The 19,770-nt window shown below is 41.9% G+C and overlaps 1 protein-coding gene and 1 long non-coding RNA gene across 2 annotated transcripts in view; one reads left to right on the forward strand and one right to left on the reverse strand.

Annotated features, from left to right (window-relative positions):
- itpr3 (inositol 1,4,5-trisphosphate receptor, type 3) overlaps positions 1 to 8,540 on the forward strand; it is a 51,531-nt gene extending 42,991 nt beyond the window's left edge. The window contains exons 46-60 of the mRNA XM_073469812.1: positions 358 to 453; positions 573 to 674; positions 809 to 892; positions 1,184 to 1,294; positions 2,244 to 2,436; positions 2,543 to 2,662; positions 3,035 to 3,210; positions 4,083 to 4,247; positions 4,320 to 4,509; positions 5,180 to 5,278; positions 5,370 to 5,488; positions 6,178 to 6,343; positions 6,431 to 6,591; positions 6,675 to 6,836; positions 8,018 to 8,540. Of these exons, the coding sequence (XP_073325913.1) occupies positions 358 to 453; positions 573 to 674; positions 809 to 892; positions 1,184 to 1,294; positions 2,244 to 2,436; positions 2,543 to 2,662; positions 3,035 to 3,210; positions 4,083 to 4,247; positions 4,320 to 4,509; positions 5,180 to 5,278; positions 5,370 to 5,488; positions 6,178 to 6,343; positions 6,431 to 6,591; positions 6,675 to 6,836; positions 8,018 to 8,134 (2,061 nt within the window). The 3' untranslated portion in view covers positions 8,135 to 8,540. The remainder of the gene's footprint in view (positions 1 to 357; positions 454 to 572; positions 675 to 808; positions 893 to 1,183; positions 1,295 to 2,243; positions 2,437 to 2,542; positions 2,663 to 3,034; positions 3,211 to 4,082; positions 4,248 to 4,319; positions 4,510 to 5,179; positions 5,279 to 5,369; positions 5,489 to 6,177; positions 6,344 to 6,430; positions 6,592 to 6,674; positions 6,837 to 8,017) is intronic.
- LOC140999440 (uncharacterized) lies at positions 3,400 to 6,293 on the reverse strand. Its single transcript, XR_012179491.1, has 4 exons — positions 6,211 to 6,293; positions 5,106 to 5,266; positions 4,028 to 4,244; positions 3,400 to 3,673 (listed from the first exon to the last, which is right to left on the reverse strand). It is a non-coding gene; the product is annotated as an uncharacterized lncRNA (long non-coding RNA).
- Positions 8,541 to 19,770: the final 11,230 nt, after the last annotated feature.

The raw sequence follows: 19,770 nt of genomic DNA on the forward strand, positions 1-19,770 counted from the left end.
ATGAAAAAGGAAAATATTTCCCATGAAAGAAAGAAATAAAGAAAGAAAATCCCCGAGTGTTTGTTTTTTTCTTCAGGAGAAAAACATTTTTTGTGATTTGAAATTCTGATTCTTTTTGTAGTTTTTCCCACACTCAGTTTCACAGTTTCTTATGAAAGAAAAAAAATGCCATGTGATTTTTTATTTTTTTTATTTTTTTGTCTCCATAAAAAAATGTTTTTTTTAGGAGAGAAAACAATTTCGATCGAACTTGGAAAGTGAATCACCAGAAAAAAAGCCCTCAGGGCTTCTGTATATATCCACCTGTCAGGGTCACACCTGTTGTTTGACCGCTGTTGTTTTCTTCCTGGTTGCCAGGACAACGCCTCCAAGCTGCTGTTGGCTCTGATGGAGAGTCGTCATGACAGCGAGAACGCCGAGAGGATCCTGTTCAACCTCCGACCGCGAGAGCTGGTCAGAGCGCCGTTTCTTTACACCCGAGTCTTATTAAAGCAGTCGATAATAATCTGTGTTAAATTTATAACGTGTGTGTGTGTGTGTGTGTGTGTGTGTGCGTGCGTGCGTGCGTGCAGGTAGAGGTGATAAAGAAGGCCTACAACCAGGAGAGTGAGGAGGGGGAGGGGGAGGTGTCTCCTCGTGAGGTGGGACACAACATCTACATCCTGGCTCAGCAGGTGACTCAACGCAAGCTCCTCATTGGCTGCCTGGCCAGCTGTTGGCTGACAGGAGGTCTCACTCTGTCCTCATAATAACCCTAATTCCAGAAGTACAAACCAACTGATCTGTTTGTTTGTTTGTTTGTTTGCAGCTGGCCAGACACAACAAGATCCTGCAGAACCTCCTGAAGCCTCCGAAGAAAAGTAAAGAGGGAGAGGAGGGAATCTCCTCCATGGTAAACCTCAATCCATCCATCCATCCATCCATCCATCCATCCATCCATCCATCCATCACACCAACCCATCTGTCCATCCATCCATCCATCCATCCATCCATCCATCCATCACACCAACCCACCTACCCATCCATCCATCCATCCATCCATCCATCCATCCATCCATCCATCCATCCATCCATCACACCAACCCATCCATCCATCCATCCATCCATCACACCAACCCATCCACCCCTCCATCCTGCAGTACTTCCTAACCTTCTGTTGCGGTTCTTGTTTTTCTGTCTGCAGTTGAACCTGAACAACCGTCCTCTGTCCCAGATGTTGAAGTCGTCAGCTCCAGCTGCTGTGGTGGAACAGGACCCACTGGAGTACTACGACCTGCTGACCTCACAGATAGAGGTACTACTACTAATAATAATACTATTACTACTACTACTAAAACTACTACTACTACTACAACTGCTAATACTTCTTCAGTTCGACTTTATTGTCACTTTTCTGCCAAAACTTTTTTTTTCTCCTGGAAATTTTTTTTTCCACTCGGTGTCAGAAATGAAAACTCTTGTGTGAAGCAGGGACTTTTTCCCCTATAAAAAAATAAACTTCACTCCATTTCACACATGAAAAAGCAAAATATTTTCAATGAAAGAAAGAAAAGAAAAATTTCCCGCATGTGAAGCCGAGTGATGTTTTTTTATCGTCTGATCTACGTGATTTGAAACAGGGATTTTTCTTTTCATGTATTTAACTTTTTTTCTCTCCTGATTTTTTTCCCCACTCGGTTTCACACATGGAAAAAAAAGTTTTTCTAATAAAAGAAAAAAATATTAAAAACTTTTTTTTCAGGAGAAAACATTTTTTGTCTTGTGTGAAACAGAAAGACTTGAATCATTCTTTCACTCGGTTTCACTCAGACCGATAATTGGAACTGATACAGATTTACAGGAAAAATAAAACATCTTTGTCCCAGAGTTCAGAAAAACCGCTGATGAAATTTAACCAACTGCAATTTACACAAGTTCTGTATTTTATGCTTCTTTGTTTCCACTTTACCAAATGTTTTGGTTAACTTTTGTCCCTGACACAGAATCAGATTATTGAGCGCTGATCGGCCTTTACCGGTGACATCAGATAGTGTCACAGAGAGGACGCTGCATCAAAGCCAAAGTGCTGCATTTTTAAATGAATTCATTTTACTGGCATTAGGACATAAAAAACACAGATACCGACAATCTGTCTGCCCTTAAATGTCAAAATACTGGTACAACAAAACAGTGTCAGTCCTAGATAATACATATATATGTGTGTGTGTGTGTGTGTGTGTGTGTGTGTGTGTGTGTGTGTGTAGATCGTCCGCGATGACCGCAGCATGGAGCAGATCGTGTTTCCTGTTCATCCCATCTGTGAGTTTCTGACCGAGGAGTCGAAGATCAGAGTGTTCAACACCACCGAGCAGGACGAGCAGGGGTCAAAAGTCACGCACTTCTTCGAACAGACGTCCTTCCTGCACGGAGAGATGGAGTGGCAGAAGAAGCTGAGGAGTGAGGATGCACGCACACACACACCTGATGAACACATTAATTGTATTTTGATGTCAACACGTTTGTCGTCTACTGTAACAGAGTGTTTGTACTCGGTGTGTCTCAGGTATGCCGGTGTTGTACTGGTTCTCCAGGAGGATGTCTCTGTGGGGAACCATCTCCTTCAACCTCGCCGTCTTCATCAACCTCATCATCGCCTTCTTCTACCCCTACGACTCCGGACAAGGTACTGCAGTAAATACTGTTAGTACTGCTGTGGATAACAGTAATACTACTGTACATATTGTACTATCACCAAGGTTATTACAGTTATCTGAAACTAGGTGAGTAAAAACGTTTTAGTGAACAAAATAAATTATAATTATTATAAATAATGTCAATAAAATGTTTTAATATAATTTCATTATTTTAATATTGGCTGCTATAATCTTCCTTACAAACGAGATGCAGCGGGGGTTTTCTCTGATGATGGTGCTGAGGAGCAGAAATGTGTTTCACATTTCATGAGTCACATTTTAAAACATATTACTCATTGTGTTCCTGCGTTCTGGACTTCGTCAGTGCTCAGAGTAACTCTCTCTCTCCTCCTCCTCCTCAGTCGGAGCGATCGACGACAACCTGCTGCTGATGTTGTTCTGGATCCTGACCGGGCTCTCCGTGTTGGGTCTGTTCTCTCAGCGTTACGGCCTCCAGCCTCTGACCATCGCTCTGATACTCAGATCCATCTACCACCTGGGCATCGGCAACACGCTCATACTGCTGGGATCGCTCAACGTAAGCAACACTACATTACCCATCTACCACCTGGGCACGTGAGGCGCTCATACTGATGAGAACTGAACCTGTGAATGTGACCGGTCTCTCTTCAGTTCAGAGAGTTAAACATCAGTCAGCTCCGTTAACACGACCTGTTAACTTTATTTACCAAACACGATAACAAGCAAAGACAGACGGCCATTTTGTCAAAGCAAGTTTATTTTAATAGAGCAACTTTCAACGAGACAATTCAAAGAAGAGACGTAAAATAAACACTATAAAGACGCATTTAACCGGATTAGATTGAACAGAAGATTAAAAATCACAGTTCATGATGTGAATAAATCGTCCTAAATTTAACTGAACAAAATGCAAACAGAAGTTTTAGACTGTCGGCTTCATCCGGATCCACTCGAAAAGTTAATGGGGTCCATTCTGGTGTCAGTTTCATGGAAATCCGGTGAGAAGTTTCGGTGTCATCCTGCTGACAAACAAACAAACAAACAAAATGTCATGGTTTCAATTTCTGTACTTTTTGCTTTATGGTTTCTTCAAATTCATGATCCGGGCTGCACATTTCTCTCACGCTCACAGATAAAACTAGCAAACCACCGTTTAAAAGGCAGCAGTAAGTCCCAATCAGTCTTTGTATCTGAGCCTTCTCTCGGTAATTATGTCGACGTTTGTATTAATTCTCCTGAGCAGATCTCAGGGCAACATGTTCATTAATAATTAAGTCCACAGGATAATCTGAAAGAAGCAGGTTCATACTGACGTTGATATTAATCTGGTCTGCTGTTATTGAAGGTTCTGACAGATATCACGTGTTCCTCACCTGTTCCTGTCTGAACCTGCAGCCGCCTCCTAACCTGCTGTTTCCTGTTCACCAGCTGCTCAACAAGGTGGTGTTTGTGGTGAGCTTCGTGGGGAACAACGGGACGTTTATTATGGGATACAAAGCCATGGTGATGGATGTGGAGTTCCTGTACCACCTGGCGTACGTCCTCACCTCCACGCTGGGACTGTTCGTCCACGAGCTCTTCTACAGCATCCTGGTAAACAACACACACACACACTTACTTCATGGTCAGGTTCTGCTCAGTATTAACCCGTCTGTCTGTCTGCAGCTGTTTGATCTGATCTATCGGGAGGAGACTCTGTTCAACGTGATAAAGAGCGTCACTCGTAACGGTCGCTCCATCCTGCTGACGGCGCTGCTCGCTCTCATCCTCGTCTATCTCTTCTCCATCGTCGGCTTCCTCTGCCTGAAGGAGGATTTCATCATGGAGGTCGACCCGCTGGCGCAGATCGCTGCAGGTAACGTCACAGCTCCGACTGCTCAGCACTGAACCGCTTCATGTTTTACATATAAAATGGTAGAAATTTTTTGTGGGAGAATTTTATTCATTTATTTATTTTCAACCAGAAAAAAAGTTTTTTTCTTCCTCCATGTGTGAAAAAAAGATTTGTAGGGGAAATTTCACAGATGCTTCAGGAGAGAAAAAAAAAGTCTTCTGAATTTATTTTTCACACAGGAAGTAAAAAGTTTCCGCCTGAGAAAAACGTTTCTTTTCACTTGGTTTGACACATGGAACATAAAAGAGAAATAAAAAACATTAAGGTACTGAGAAAGATTAATGCAAAAATATTTATTTCACCTTTTCTCGAGTCATAAACACAGGACAACATTTAGATCAGACACCTGAGAAAACGTATCCACATTTGCCCCTCAGGGCTTCCGTAGCTATTATATCAGCATCCTAAATTATAGACAATATAACAAACAAATACTCGACTATATCGTTACACAAACTCACATTTGCCAGTGATGCTACGAACAAATGAGCCAATCAGGAAACCAAGTGTGAGTCAAATCTGTTTCTGCTGAAGGTGAAAACTGAAGCTGTACTCACCACTGAAGTTTGAAATCAGTCAGGATGTTTGCACTGGTTGAACTGGTCCCAGTAACTGATGTGTTGTTGTTCAGCTCCTCAGCAGAATGAAGCCTCTCAGGATTTCCTCAAGTCGTGTTCTGCAGACGGAGTCAGCTGCACCGCCGAGACCAACGCTGTGGCTGAAGCGGAGGGTCAGTCAGTCAGTCTGTGATCCACATGATCAATAAAGTTACACCTCATATCACCACTGCAGCACTGACTGTGTGTGTGTGTGTGTTTCAGAGGAGTCGAACACGGAGCGAGCCTGCGACACTCTGCTGATGTGCATCGTCACCGTGTTGAACCACGGACTGAGGAACGGAGGAGGAGTCGGAGATGTTCTCCGCAAACCATCCAAGAACGTAAGAACACTTTCCACTTCAACACACTCTGAATCCATCCCATAATACACTCCGGATCCATCCCATAATACACTCTGGATCCATCCCATAATACACTCCAGTCTGGGTTCAAGATGACAACACTTTAAAACTTCAGGCAGCATTTTGAGCTGCTTTACTTTGTATTTTCTGACCACTGAAAACAGAAAGCTTCATCAGTCACTTCCTTGTTTTATAAGAACAGATCATTTTTCACAAACTTGCAGGTTGAATTTCTCAGATTTATACTTAATGTGTCACAAGACAAATTCAGACAAAAAGGTGCAGTTTTGATGAACGCTCCTAAAGATATAAAATGTAAGAACTCTACATTAAAATGTCTGAAGCCATCTTGACCTTTGTTCCGTGTTTAGTTGAGGGTGGAAGTCAGAACGAGACTAAACAACGTGAAGAAAACTTTAAACATCAACTCGTCAGAACGTTTCTGTCTCGAGTCACATCAGATCTTCATGTGTTCACTAATGTGCAAAACAAAAATACTTCTTAATGTAACAAATGACGTTTACAGTTTCAGTGCACTGATCATTTAACTGTAACATCCTGCCTCCATCACGTCTTTGTCGATATAATGATGAATTACTTCCTAACATCAGTTTAGTTATTCATCTGTAGCGTCTCCACTCAAAGTCTTTGAATGTGTGTGTGTGCAGGAGGTGCTGTTTCCAGCCCGGGTGGTGTACGACCTGTTGTTCTACTTCATCGTCATCATCATCGTCCTCAACCTGATCTTTGGCGTCATCATCGACACGTTTGCCGACCTGAGGAGTGAGAAACAGAAGAAAGAGGAGATTCTGAAGACCACCTGCTTCATCTGTGGTGAGCAGAAACAAAGCGTCTGAGTGAACAGCAGCTCAGTCGTCTCAGAGGTGAAGACGGATTCTGACCTCCAGTCTTGTGTTTCAGGTCTGGAGAGAGACAAGTTCGACAATAAGACGGTGTCGTTTGAGGAGCACATCAAACTGGAGCACAACATCTGGAACTACCTGTACTTCATCGTTCTGGTGCGCGAGAAGAACAAGACGGACTACACCGGTCCTGAGAGCTACGTCGCTCACATGATCAAGGTGAGAAACTTCTACAGACGGCGACCGTTTAAACCCTGAGAGCCCGTCTGAACACGGAACCAAACCTGTTCTGTCTGTTTCAGAACAACAACCTGGACTGGTTTCCACGGATGCAGGCCATGTCTCTGGTGGTAACCGATGGCGACGGGGAGCAGAACGAGATGAGGATGTTACAGGACAAACTGGCAGCGACGATGAAGGTGGTGACGACCCTGACCACTCAGCTGACAGAGCTCAAAGAGCAGGTGAGACACACCAACACACACCTGGAAGAAAACAGAGCAGCTTTAGGAGAAGATCTCTCCCTCTCTCTCTAGCTGTCTCTCTCTCTAGCTGTCTCTCTCTCCTTCTCTAGCTGTCTCTCTCTCTAGCTGTCTCCTTCTCTAGCTGTCTCTCTCTCCTTCTCTAGCTGTCTCCCTCTCCTTCTCTAGCCGTCTGTCTCTTTAGCTGTCTCTCTCTCCTTCTCTAGCTCTCTCTCTCCTCTTCTCTAGCTGTCTCCTTCTCTAGCTGTCTCTCTAGCTCTCTCTCTCCTTCTGTAGCTGTCTCTCTCTTTCTCTAGCGGTCTCTCTCTCCTTCTCTAGCGGTCTCTCTCTTTCTCTAGCGGTCTCTCTCTCCTTCTCTAGCTGTCTCTCTAGCTCTCTCTCTCCTTCTGTAGCTGTCTCTCTCTCCTTCTCTAGCTGTCTCTTTAGCTCTCTCTCTCCTTCTCTAGCTCTCTCTCTCTCCTTCTCTAGCTCTCTCTCTCCTCTTCTCTAGCTGTCTCTCTCTAGCCGTCTGTCTCTTTAGCTGTCTCTCTCTCCTTCTCTAGCTGTCTCTCTCTCCTTCTCTAGCTGTCTCTTTAGCTCTCTCTCTCTCCTTCTCTAGCTGTCTCTCTCTCCTTCTCTAGCTGTCTCCCTCTCTAGCTGTCTCCCTCTCCTTCTCTAGCGGTCTCTCTCTCCTTCTCTAGCTGTCTCTCTCTCCTTCTCTAGCTGTCTCTCTCTCCTTCTCTAGCTGTCTCTTTAGCTCTCTCTCTCTCTAGCTGTCTCTCTCTCCTTCTCTAGCTGTCTCTCTCTCCTTCTCTAGCTGTCTCCCTCTCCTTCTCTAGCTGTCTCTCTCTCCTTCTCTAGCTGTCTCCCTCTCCTTCTCTAGCTGTCTCTCTCTCCTTCTCTAGCTGTCTCTCTCTCCTTCTCTAGCTGTCTCTCTCTCCTTCTCTAGCTGTCTCCCTCTCCTTCTCTAGCTGTCTCTCTCTCCTTCTCTAGCTGTCTCTCTCTCCTTCTCTAGCTGTCTCTCTCTCCTTCTGTAGCTGTCTCCCTCTCCTTCTGTAGCTGTCTCCCTCTCCAGCTGTCTCTCTCTCCTTCCTGTGAAATAAAGACAACCTGTTTTCAGCAGTTTTGCTTGAACAGCTGCAGTGATGTCCTGTAACTTTACTGTCCCTCCTGTGTTCCCGTAGATGACGGAGCAGAGGAAGAGGAGGCAGAGGATGGGATTCGTTGACGTCCAGGCGGGAGGAAGTGCTGCACTGCCTCCCAGCGCCGGAGGAGGAAACCACCAGATCTACAAGTCATAAAGAGAAACAGCTGATCATCAACATGTGACGACTGACTGTTCACTACAGGATCCACATGTGTCAGCTGGACTGACGGCCTGTCCCACTGGAGCTCACGTTAAAACACTAGAACAAAGATGTACAACTGATGTTTCTCACTAAAACACATGAGAGCTTGTTGTTTTTACTTTGTGATGTCTGGCTGATGGACGGTGACCGCAGTGACACGCTGATCTCAGCTCAGCTTTTGATTTATTTTAATATTTTGCTGTTAAGCACAAAAGCCTTGTGTGTGTGTATGTGTGTACGTTTTCTAAAGCAACGATAGAAGACAAATACTCAATATTCAGATAAAATGTACAGTGTCCGATCATCTGTATCAATTACTGATAATGTGATACTTTAGTCACTGAAGTTATCAAACACATGTAGTGGAGAGGAAAGATTAACTGTACTTTCTTATTTCATCACTGGTTGGTTGAAATTTGGACACAAAGATTTTAATTTTTACTGCAAATGATTCGGTCGACCTCTCGTCTCCAGCCCGACTCAGATCACAGGAGCGTCAGCGCTCCGGCCTCAGGACGTCAGCCGGAGTCATTATAGTTCAGAACAAACTGTTCAAATGTTTCGACTTTCATGAAAAATCAATCAGACTTCCTGGTTGGAGGTCGTCAGGCTGTCACTGTGTTCAGTGTCATAGATGTGTGTGTGTGTTCAGAGGATGTACATAGAGACTGACCTGCTGATGACAGTTAAATATTTCAGTTTATGTTTGTTTGAATGTGAAGTGACTTTTTATTGTAAATCTGGGAAAAGGTAGTTTTTATGTGCTATTATTATTGTTCTGGTTTAATAGTGACGTATTTAAGACGAGAGCAGCTCCTGTTTGTTGTAACACTGTAGCTCAGTACAGACACTGGATATAAGACAACCGCTTTTAGTTTGTGGAAATAAGGTTCGTTTGTTTTTCAATGAGAACAGACGGGTACACACACAGTGAGGAGGAGGACGGTGTGATGAAGAACACATCTTCAAGGAAATAAACTATTTAATGAACAAAGTGTGTTTCTTTCTAACTTAATGGATTCTGGAGGTTTTCATGGTCACGACTACGTTTACAGTTTGTTTTACTCTGATCAGAAGAGTGCAGCTGCTTTTCCTTAAATATCCTTCAGGACAAAGAATTACAATAATTAAGTGAATCCATTTGAATCATCTGACCCTGTATCACCTACAGCTTTACTCCAAATACCTTTAAAGTTATTTTTAAAGTTTGTCACTGAGTGAACTGGTTAAAATTAATAATACAAACAACTGAAGCTTACAAAAAAATGTCAACTGAAAATTTTGTTTCTCAAAAAACATTTCAACGGTTGAAATCGCGGCTACAATTTTGAGAAAAAGATTTCAGTTGAAATGTTTCACGTTTGTTTCAGTAATATTCAGTTTGACAAAAATGAACATTTGAGCAAATGAGCCTGACGAAAAGATTCCTGCCAAACTTCTAAAAGAAGTCGTCTCCTGAAATGTTTTACTCAAAAGGACTTTTGTCTCAAAAAAAGAAATCTCAATTTTGACTGAATTTGTTTTTTCAAACAAAAAGAAAAAAAAATACACAACTGATGCAATCAGTAGGCTAAAGTCAATCACATCACCAACTGCTTCCACACAAAGCACATTTCAGTCATAATAATATTGTGAATATTAGTTAAATAAAAAGTTACTTTGCGCATTAGTTTTTTTTTTTTTCAGTTGAATTTTTTTATTAGAAATAAAATTTTCTGTTTAAATCTTTTTTGTAAGGCTAATTTTTGTTTTTGTGATATTAATTTTGGCCACAAGAGGCTGAAGTTTATTTGTTTTGCTTGAGAAAAAAATTCAGTCAAAATCTTTCAGCAGGAAATTCAGAAGGATTATGATTTATCTTTTCAGAAGTATTTCAGGAGTTTTTTTTGTCTTTCATGTGTGAAACAAAGTGAAAAATAAAGTTTCAAATTTTTTTTCTGAGAAACAAAATTTTCAGTTGAAATTTTTTCCGTGTCTGACAGAGTGGAAAAAGTTTGGTGGGAGATTTTCATTTTTGATTTTGTAATATTAATTTGGACCACAAGAGGCTGAAATTTTTTTTTTCCTCTTTTGAGAAAAACATTTTAGCTAAATTAATTTATATTGTCAAAAAAACCTCAACTGAATATTTCTCTCAAAACAAAATATTTCAACAGAATTTTTTTTCTCCAGAAGAAAAACAAACACAAAAATGAGTCTTACAAAAACAAAAAAAACAACCTGCCAAACTTTTGTCCCTTCTCAGTTTCACACTTATACTTTTTTTTAACTTAAAGTTTTTTCTCAACAACAAAAACAATTCAACAATTTTTTCACTTCGTTTCACACGAAAGAAAAAATAAATCTCCTGAAATGCATCTTCTGGGGAAAAATTAATATTACAAAAACAAACAGCTACAAACATGGCGGACAAAGGGAGATGCACTGTAGCGCTAAACACAGCGACTACCACACCAAAGTCACTGATCTGCTCAGTGATACTAACATCTATGAGACTCTGAGGCCAGATCCCACCAACAGCTACAAAAATAAGGTTATAGAAAATCTGCAACAACTGGACGAGGACAAAGTCATTGACGGGCCATTATATTACAGACTGTCCCCGGGAAGCCGTCCCATGTATCTACATATCCAGCACTTAGCCAGTGTCCTCAACACTCAACACCACATCAAAAACTCTCAGGACTTCACGACGAGGTGAGGCAGGTAACACTGGACTCCGACGAAACACTGGTTTCTTATGATGTCATCACTCTTTACACGCATTCCCACTCAAGAACCTGTTAAGATGGTGAAGAAACACCTGCTTACAGGACAGCACTTTGTCCAGCAGAACCAACTTCACCCCAGACCACATTTGTGCCTTACTGGACCTCTGTCTGACGACCAGCTACTCCCAGTACAGTGAAGGTTTCTACAGACAGAAGCCCGGCTGTGCCATGGGCTCACCGGTGTCCCCAACGGTGGCCAACCTCTACATGGGAGAAGCTGAGAGCAGAGCCTTGATCACCTTCACAGGAACTGCTCCGAGCCACTGGTCCAGGTATGTGGACCACACCTGGGTCAAAATCAGAGCAAGGGAAGTGGAAGCCTTCACAGAACACATTAATGCTGAGGACAATAACGTCAAGTTCACTCGGGAAGATGTCAGAGGAGACAGTCTGCCCTTCTTGGACTGAGCGGTACACACTGAAGAACCCTAAACCATCGGGCTGACCTTTGTCAGAACCTCTAACAGATCCAGAGCAGACAGAGAGAGGAGACGAGAAAACGCAACAACATCGTCATTCCCTGTCGCACAAAATTGTCAGCTAACCGGAGCCACCGGCACTAAAGCTGACCTCCCCTTCACCAGCCCACGTTACCACCTGAAGATAAAAAATGAAGATTTTGTTTCTCAAAATAAAAATGTCACCTTTGTTTCTATCCTGAAATGCTTCTCTTGGCCAAAAAAAAACCCCCAAAAAATCTGAAACTTGTGTTTCTCATGGTCAAAATGAATATTACAAAAATTAGCCTAACCAAAAAAAAAAAAAAAAAAAAAAAAACTTTTCAAAAAACAATGGCAACTGAAATTATGGACTAAAAAAAAAAAAAAAAAAAAAAAAAGTCAACTTAATTTTTTTAAGAAAAAAAACATATAAAACTTAATAAGACTCTTGTGGTCAAAATGAATATAACAAACCAAACATGAGCCTCCGGACAACTTTCCCCTCAGTTTCACATGTGGACAGAAAATGAAGCTGCCATAAAGCACCAGTTGACTTTTGGGTGAAAGAGGCGAAGTAAGTGTCAAACGACCGACAGCTCTGGTGTTACCGACTTTTCTCTTCAAAAGAAAAACAAAACTCTAATTATTTTTTAATTGAAAAATAATACTTACATTAAGCTCTACTGTAGTTGTATGACTTCGTTTGGTGGCATTACGACTCAACATGTTAGCAAACACAACACACTCCTACAGCTCAGATCTACTGACCAGTGTCACCATTTCCAGAGGATCTGATCATGAATCGAGGTTTTTAACAGATTTAAAGCTGAAACTCTGAAAGAGTGATGTCTGACCAGGTGATGTCTGACCAGGTGATGTCTGCAGCTTAAGTTACCATGGTGATCTAAGCAGGTTAAAGAGAGCCACCTTCGTGAAAAAAAACTGTCTTTAGACTCAACATACCTCTCTAACCCACTAATCTCACTTCGTTGTACACCCCCATGGTGTGTGTGTGTGTGTGTGTGTGTGTGTGTGTGTGTGTGTGTGTGTGTGTGTGTGTGTGTGTGTGTGCGCATGCTGCTCTATAAATAGTGTTTATTGTTCTCAGCTCATCCTGCTCTCTGTCCGTCTGTGTGATCTCATGTTATTATGTCTGACGGATGGATTCATCCATGTTCCTACCATGTTTCCATTAGAACAGGTGACACCGCTCTGTGGTACCTATGGACTACATGCATTTAACTTGTGTGTGTGTGTGTGTGTGTGTGTGCGTGTGCGTGTGTGTGAGCCTGGAGCTTTGCTGTGGAGCCTCAGTGGTATGCAGCTCCAGCTGTTGGCTGTCACAGACTGCAGCAGCTGCTCGCTCAGTTAGCTTCAGCGAAACACAAACACAAAGGTGCTTTTGTCAAGAGACCCAGAAAGAGCTAAATATGTTTGTATGCTAAAATAAAGATACAGTCATCGTCTCCTCCCTCCACGCTGATATAAAGTCAGGTGAAGGTTCGTAGTCCACGAAACATTTCTGGAGCGTCACAGTAAAACAGCTCGTCCGCTGTAATCCAAGTCTCCAGAAGTCCAGTCTGAAGTGGCTGCACGAGCTCAAACGCATGTCGAGGGTGTAAATAATGTCTCCTCAGATCAGTGTGAGCTCTTCCCTCCTGCAGACTGTGATCACAGCAGACGAGCTGAATGGAGACGTCTGATGTTTAAATCATCTCCAGCTGCTTCAGTTGTGTTCAGTCTGTTTTATTGTGAAGCTCCAGACTGCTGAGCAGCTTTATAATGTAAACAGCTGAACCAGACAGGAAATGTGCAGTAAAACCAAAATCAGGTGCTAAACTGAAACCAAACTGGAGCTTGAATGTATCAGTAGAGCGCATACCTCCACCAAGGCCCAACAGCCCTCCTTTATACTCACTCAGACACCAGCCACCTAAATACACCCGATTGTTTTCATCAGGACCCAGGCCGTGAGGAATTAATACAAATGTTGAAAACTGCTCTCTCTCACAGTGTTTAAGAAAATAAAGAATATCTGGATCCACGAGTCCATGAGGTCTAATCTGGGCCGAGACTCATCCTCAACCAACCAACCAACAAGAGGTCATAACGTCTGTATGGAGGCTGCCAGATGCTTTAACACTGGGCTCATGAGTCCTCCAACATCGGCAATATAAAGTGTGTGTGCTCCATTTTTGCGACGGTTAAAATCTCACTGCATTTTTAACCAAACGGTTCGTCTCGTTGAGTTTTACTTGTGTTTACAGGCGAAACGCAAAGTTCTGACTAAAGACTCGTTAATACGGGTCTGTTTGTCCAACTGGGGACAGAAGCTGATTTGTGGATCAGTGGTTAAGATCGGATCAGGGTGAGGAAATGAAAGTGACATAAGTCAACGTGTGTGTGTGTGTGTGTGTGTGTGTGTGTGCGTGTGTGTGTGTGTGTGTGAGATCCTGAGTGACAGCAGAGGGATTGTGGGGACTAGCTCAGGGTTCCCTTGGCGTCTCTTTGTTCAACTAAAATAAGTTTATCGCACCGTCCCCTTACTCTGAGACACACTGAGTGAGAGTGTGTGTGTGTGTGTGTGTGTGTGTGTGTGTGTGTGTGTGTGTGTGTGTGTTGAGCTGTGGTTGGTATGACAGGTGTGTGTGTGTCATCTGGCTCATATGTGGAGGGTTTACAGGGTGTTATAGTGGCATTAACACAAGCGATGTGTGTGTTTAAAAAGTAATGAATGTATTATTTGTATTATTAAGAATCATCAGATCTCCTATAAATGATTCATGTATGTGGCGCTGCCTCGGACTGAAAGCTGCTCTGTTGTTACTTCAGTTACCTGCACAACGATGGATTTTAATCTGTTAACAGATCATCACGTTAAAGGTTAATCAGACGCCAACAATCACAATCTAAGGACTAAGGAATTTCCCCATTTGCGGGACAAATAAAGGAATTCTGATTCTGATTCTGATTCTGAATCACAATCACAGGGTTAAAATTAAATCACACTGCTCACAGTACAAAGTCTTCTTCAGGGAATCTGTGCTCACTAAAGTATTAGTGGCATCAAGATTCTGCAGATCAGAGAATCAGTTAAACTTTTGATTGATGATTTGATTTTTAATTCAGCACTGACGGCTCTGCCATCGTTAAACATCTGTATCAGTGAAGATCAACTGATCACTGGTTTTGTGTCCTGACAAACTGTCACTTTCATTTTCAAACTCTCAAAGATAGCTTAGCGTTAGCCTGCAGCTAGGTTAGCATTAGCCTACCGCTTCACTCCAGACTCTTCTCCTGTGTGATGAAGACGATCAGCTGACTGGACAGAGGAAACTCTGACAGTGACGCACATGTTGGTTTATTTCTATTTTTCAGAGATCCTTTATTGATTTGTTTGTGAAGAGGGTTCACTCTGGACAGATTTGTGAAACTGAACTTTAAATAACAAATCGAATTGTTTGTTGTTGAACTCTGGGATCTTTACTTTAGTGAATTTTATTTGAATTTGCAAAAAGAAACCAGGACAAAGTCACACTGTTGTTTTAAAATAGTTTGAAAATGTTGTTTGTCAGGACAAAAAACCAACAACCTGCTGATCTTTACTGATCCAGAGTTGAGAGTCCAACGATGGCAGAGACGTCAATGATGAAAAAAAAATTGAATTGAAAATTGAAACGTGAATGTGGAGAACTGTGACAACCCAATCAAAAATACATGGTTCTCACTGGAGCGGAAAGAGGATGAAAAATTGTAATCTGAAAAGTAACTTGTAACTAAAGCTGTCAGACAGTTGTAGTGAAATAAAAAGTACAGTATTATATTATTATATTTGACACTCACATGTAGAAGAGTAGAATTATAAAGATGCAAAAAATGGAAGTAAATTACCTCAAATGTGCACTTAAGTACAGGACCTGAGTAAATCGTGTGTGTGTTAAAATAAAGTTAAATCTCTGTCTGTCCTCCTCGTTTACTTTGTTATTCTCCCGTCAGAGAACGAGACAGCTGATGTATGAAGGGATGAAAAGATGGAGGGATGTAGAGGAGAGAGACAGCTGGTGAGGATGGGAGGATGGTGGAGGGCTTACAGAGAAATGTGTAGTGGTATCAGCAGTAAGTCTGTGAGTAAACCTTTATTTATAAAACACCTTTAAACACTAACGGGTCACAGAGAGCTCAGCCAACATCACAGCGACAGGAACAGAAAGGACTCGCGAGATTCTTCCACAATTGAAAATCAAATCTGTCAATAAAAGACGACAGAGAACTGGTTTCTTTGAAAGTACAACATGAGACAGAAATAAACAACTCCACTGAGGTCGATGTGGACGAAGCTAAAAGTCTTTAAAGGTCAGAAACACGAGCGGATCTTTCCAAACATCTAGTGAAACTACATCACGCTCAGGTGGAGAAAGTCAGTTACATCTCTGGTTGTCACATCCTCCTCAGGTGTGTTAGCAGCCTGAAATCTTCACAGAGTTAACTAAATTATACAAACATGCAAATGATTAAAAGTAACTATCAACCAGCTGATTGTTTAGATATTAAAATGCATTCATGACCACAATCTGAAACGTCAGAGCGCTGGCGGATGATGCCGACTGTTAGCTAACGTCACAGGCTCGATAACCTTTCAGCAGTGTCAGTTACTCGCCTTCGACAAGCTAATGAAGCTAACAAGCGATTTTATTTCCCAGCCTGCTGTGTTGTTTTGTTTCATACCTGCAGATTTGCGTCTGTTCATAAATTCTCAGAGATTTTATTCAATGAGACTTTCACCTGGTTAAAATAAAGAAAATGCATGCAGGATATAGTCTGTTCATATATTCTACAAACAGGTTAAGTATGAGAAAATAAAGCAATGTTAATTATTTTCTTAATTTGTTTCTTTTAAAGAGGATTGTTAAAATAGCAGATCAATAAGCAGCATCAGCAGAAGTACAGTTAAAATCTAAAGTCACCCATCAATAATTCCATGTTTAGTATCTTAACAAACATTTAACAGCTGAAACAAATAATGGATTCATCTCAGAGCTGCAACGATTCGTTGATTAATCACTGAGCCGACAGAAAGAAAACTGATCTTCAACTATTTTTAATGAGCGATGAATCGTTTCTCTTAAAAGTATCAATAAGAACCAATAACAGCACCGTTTAAAGCACCGGATCGATCAGCAGTATCAATAAGAGTCGTAGTAAATGAAAAGCTCAGGGGTCACCACGGTCATTGTGACGGATCCTCTGTCCATCAACATTTATCTGCTCTTGGCCCTTAAAGCACCAACAAGTTTTAATTTAATCCAAGTTAAGCTCTGATCAGAGTTTTAGTAAAACTAGGTTTAAAATGAAGCAGAGCAGCATCTTTAAAAATTAAACTCTGCTCAGTAAAACAAAGTTAAACAGAGTTGAATCAATGTGGAGATGCTGCCAACATTAAAATAAATATATAACTACACATTAGTTTGAGTCTGTCCCTTCACTTTATTCAGTAACTTGATTATTTTGCCATGTTAACAGTTAAACCTCGTCCGGTGTCGGTCTAAAGTTAATACTGGATCACAGTTTGAAGTTTTGGTGCAGCAGAATTGAATTTAATCTACTTTTAGAGTGAAAACTAAACTTTGATGTAATCAGGTTTAAAAAGTTCATCCCTGTAGTTGTTTTCTGCTCTGAGGATAACGAGCTGTGATTAAAGCTTCATTAACACAGTTAATCATCACACACACACCTGTTGTGTGTAGGTATGAATACTAAGATTGTAGTTGATACTGTGATTGGATGATTGTGGCTTGGGGGAGGGGTTACAGTCAAGTAGTGCTTTATACTCTTGCAAATAAACTTGGACCTTGAATCTGTTTGTGGTCTGTAGGCTTCATCAGACACATCAGGAACTGGTCTGACGTCAGCTCCACTGGAGTTGTGGCAGGTCAATGATTCACCAACATAAAGAGACTTGCGAAGGACTTGTGAGTTATTACAAGTGTCTTAAAATGTCTCCAGGATGTGCAGCCACAGAAGTCAGTCTTAGTGAGACTCTGAGTTTAAAGAGGCAGCAGGTCAGAAGTCAGCAGAGGACGAGTCGTTCTGTGACTCCAGCACAAAGTTTAAAGAGTAAAAGTGGCATCAGGTTGAAGCCAAAAGCCTCCAGTTTAATCCCACAGCAGAGCTTCGATTTCACTTCGACCTGACAGAGCAACGAAATCTCACAACACACCGCTGTCCAAGTGTGTGTGTGTGTGTGTGTGTGTGTGTGTCATACCATCAGCTAATGAAACCTGCTGTGTGTCATTGCCACATTTATACCCGTCAGTCACTGATGGGGGATCACAGAGAGAGAGAGGGAGGGAGGGAAGTGGATGATGGGAGATTAAGATGGAGCCTGTTTGAGTTAAAGGACAATTACAACCATCAGGTAGAAGATGTTGTTTCCTGAAGTACAAATCAAACCACTTAAAGCCTCCATCAAGCTGCTGAACCCTAAAATCTCAAATCTAAGTGCAACAGAGCGACGTGTAATAAACACACAAACATCAGCACTTTGTGTCTTTTCTCAGCCGACGCGTTTCCAAAGTCAAAACTCTCTCAGTGTTGAATTTGGTGCAATTTTGGACTCACAACAGATTCAATATTAATAAATCTGAAGCTGGACTGATGTGATCCCTCTGACATGATCTCATGGGGAAGCAGACGTAAACAAAATGCTGATTAGCGCGGTGCAACAAACAACGTGCTGTAGTAACGTGTAGCAGTGAGAAAAATCAAAAAGCAGAAGGTTAAATGAGTCTGGAGAGACTCGGTCAAAACACGCTTTCTATTCTTCACTGTAGTATGCTAGCTAACGTTAGCCTCAAGGGCTAGGATGTTTATAGTTGTTTGGCAGCACTGGTGTTGAGGTCCGGCTCTGAAAGTACTGATGTAATCATCCAGATTATAAATCGCAATCAAACATGTCTGATGTTATCAGGACGGCCCGATGAGTCTGAGCAGTCCAGAGGCTTCAGACTGGATCTGAAAACCCTGAATATTATCAGATCATTTGTGCCGAACAGCTTGTTTTCAACAGCACTGCACCGTTATAAACTCAATATGAGATCTGGAACAAGATGACATCACTAAAAACAAGTCTGATGGGTAAACGCGTGACTGGACAGTCATCGACCCCTGAGCCCTCCATCTTCCTCACATCGTGATTTAAAAGCCACCACCCCGAGTCTCCGAGACACCCGTCTTAAACAATAATTGTCTAATGATTATTTTGTTATCAAGCCTTTTTTACTGCCTTGCACACTTAACTGAAGATTTCAACGTGCAACCATTAAGTTACACAAACATATTCGGAAGAGAAAACAAACTGTTCATCAATCACTTCCTGTTTTAAGATTAATCTTCTGTTTAAAGAGCTGATTCAAAAATCTCAATGTGTCTGAAAGAAGGACAGATGGATGAGTCAGAGTGATGTTATATAGAGCAGGAGGACAGTTTCCATAGTTAGTCGGTGAGAGATGTGGGCTTTAGCTCTGCTCCACTTTGGTATTCCATACCGACCACAGCAGGCCTTTTATGACCGTCCAGCAGGACCAGTCTGACCAATCAGCTGCAGCAGAGGTCGTCACATGCCTTCACGGGGAGGTTATAAAGTGATGTGATGCTCTGTGGGATGACTTATTGTGTTCTTCTGTTGTTCACATCATCTCAAACTGAATCCACCAGAAGAGCTTCAGACCCGAGCAGACTGACCCGGCACCGTGAGTACACAGCGCTGAGACGTGTTTGATGTTCAAACTTTTACTTATAAATCTGCTTTTCTGAGACATGAAGCGGCTCCAAACACTACAGTACCCATGAGCCTCAGCAGTCGTTGCTATGGTGAAGACTATCAGGAGCACAGTCATTGTGCAGACAGGAAGAAAAAACTGGTTCAAAATCCAAAATTTAACTGATTCAACTTTCTGAGTTTATCTAACAGGTTTTACAAATGATGAAACATTAAAGGTAGTTTTGTTCCCGTACAGTGAAGCTGCTGACTGCACCTGACAGCCTGACACTCACTCCCTCTTAACACAGCGATCGGTCAGCTGAGGGAAAGTGTAAAAGTAAACGGTTTGAACTCTGGTTTTTCTTTCTCTACACAACTATTCAGTCAACTTTTAATGTGAACAACCTCCAGGAGATAAAATGTGCTCAAATGATCCTCAGATCTAAACAAACACTGCGTCCCACTCCTCTCTGTCAGTCTGTGACCATCAGCTGGTCCGTCTGAGCTCATGACAGAATATTCACACCTCTCAGTGACCTGGAGATATGAGCTTTCATCACAGATCGGCAGGATAACTTGATGGTGAATTTCCATTATCAGGATGATGGTGAATATCCT

Source organism: Pagrus major, chromosome 7 (genome assembly GCF_040436345.1).
Source record: "Pagrus major chromosome 7, Pma_NU_1.0".
In the NCBI taxonomy this organism is placed as follows: Eukaryota; Metazoa; Chordata; class Actinopteri; order Spariformes; family Sparidae; genus Pagrus; species Pagrus major.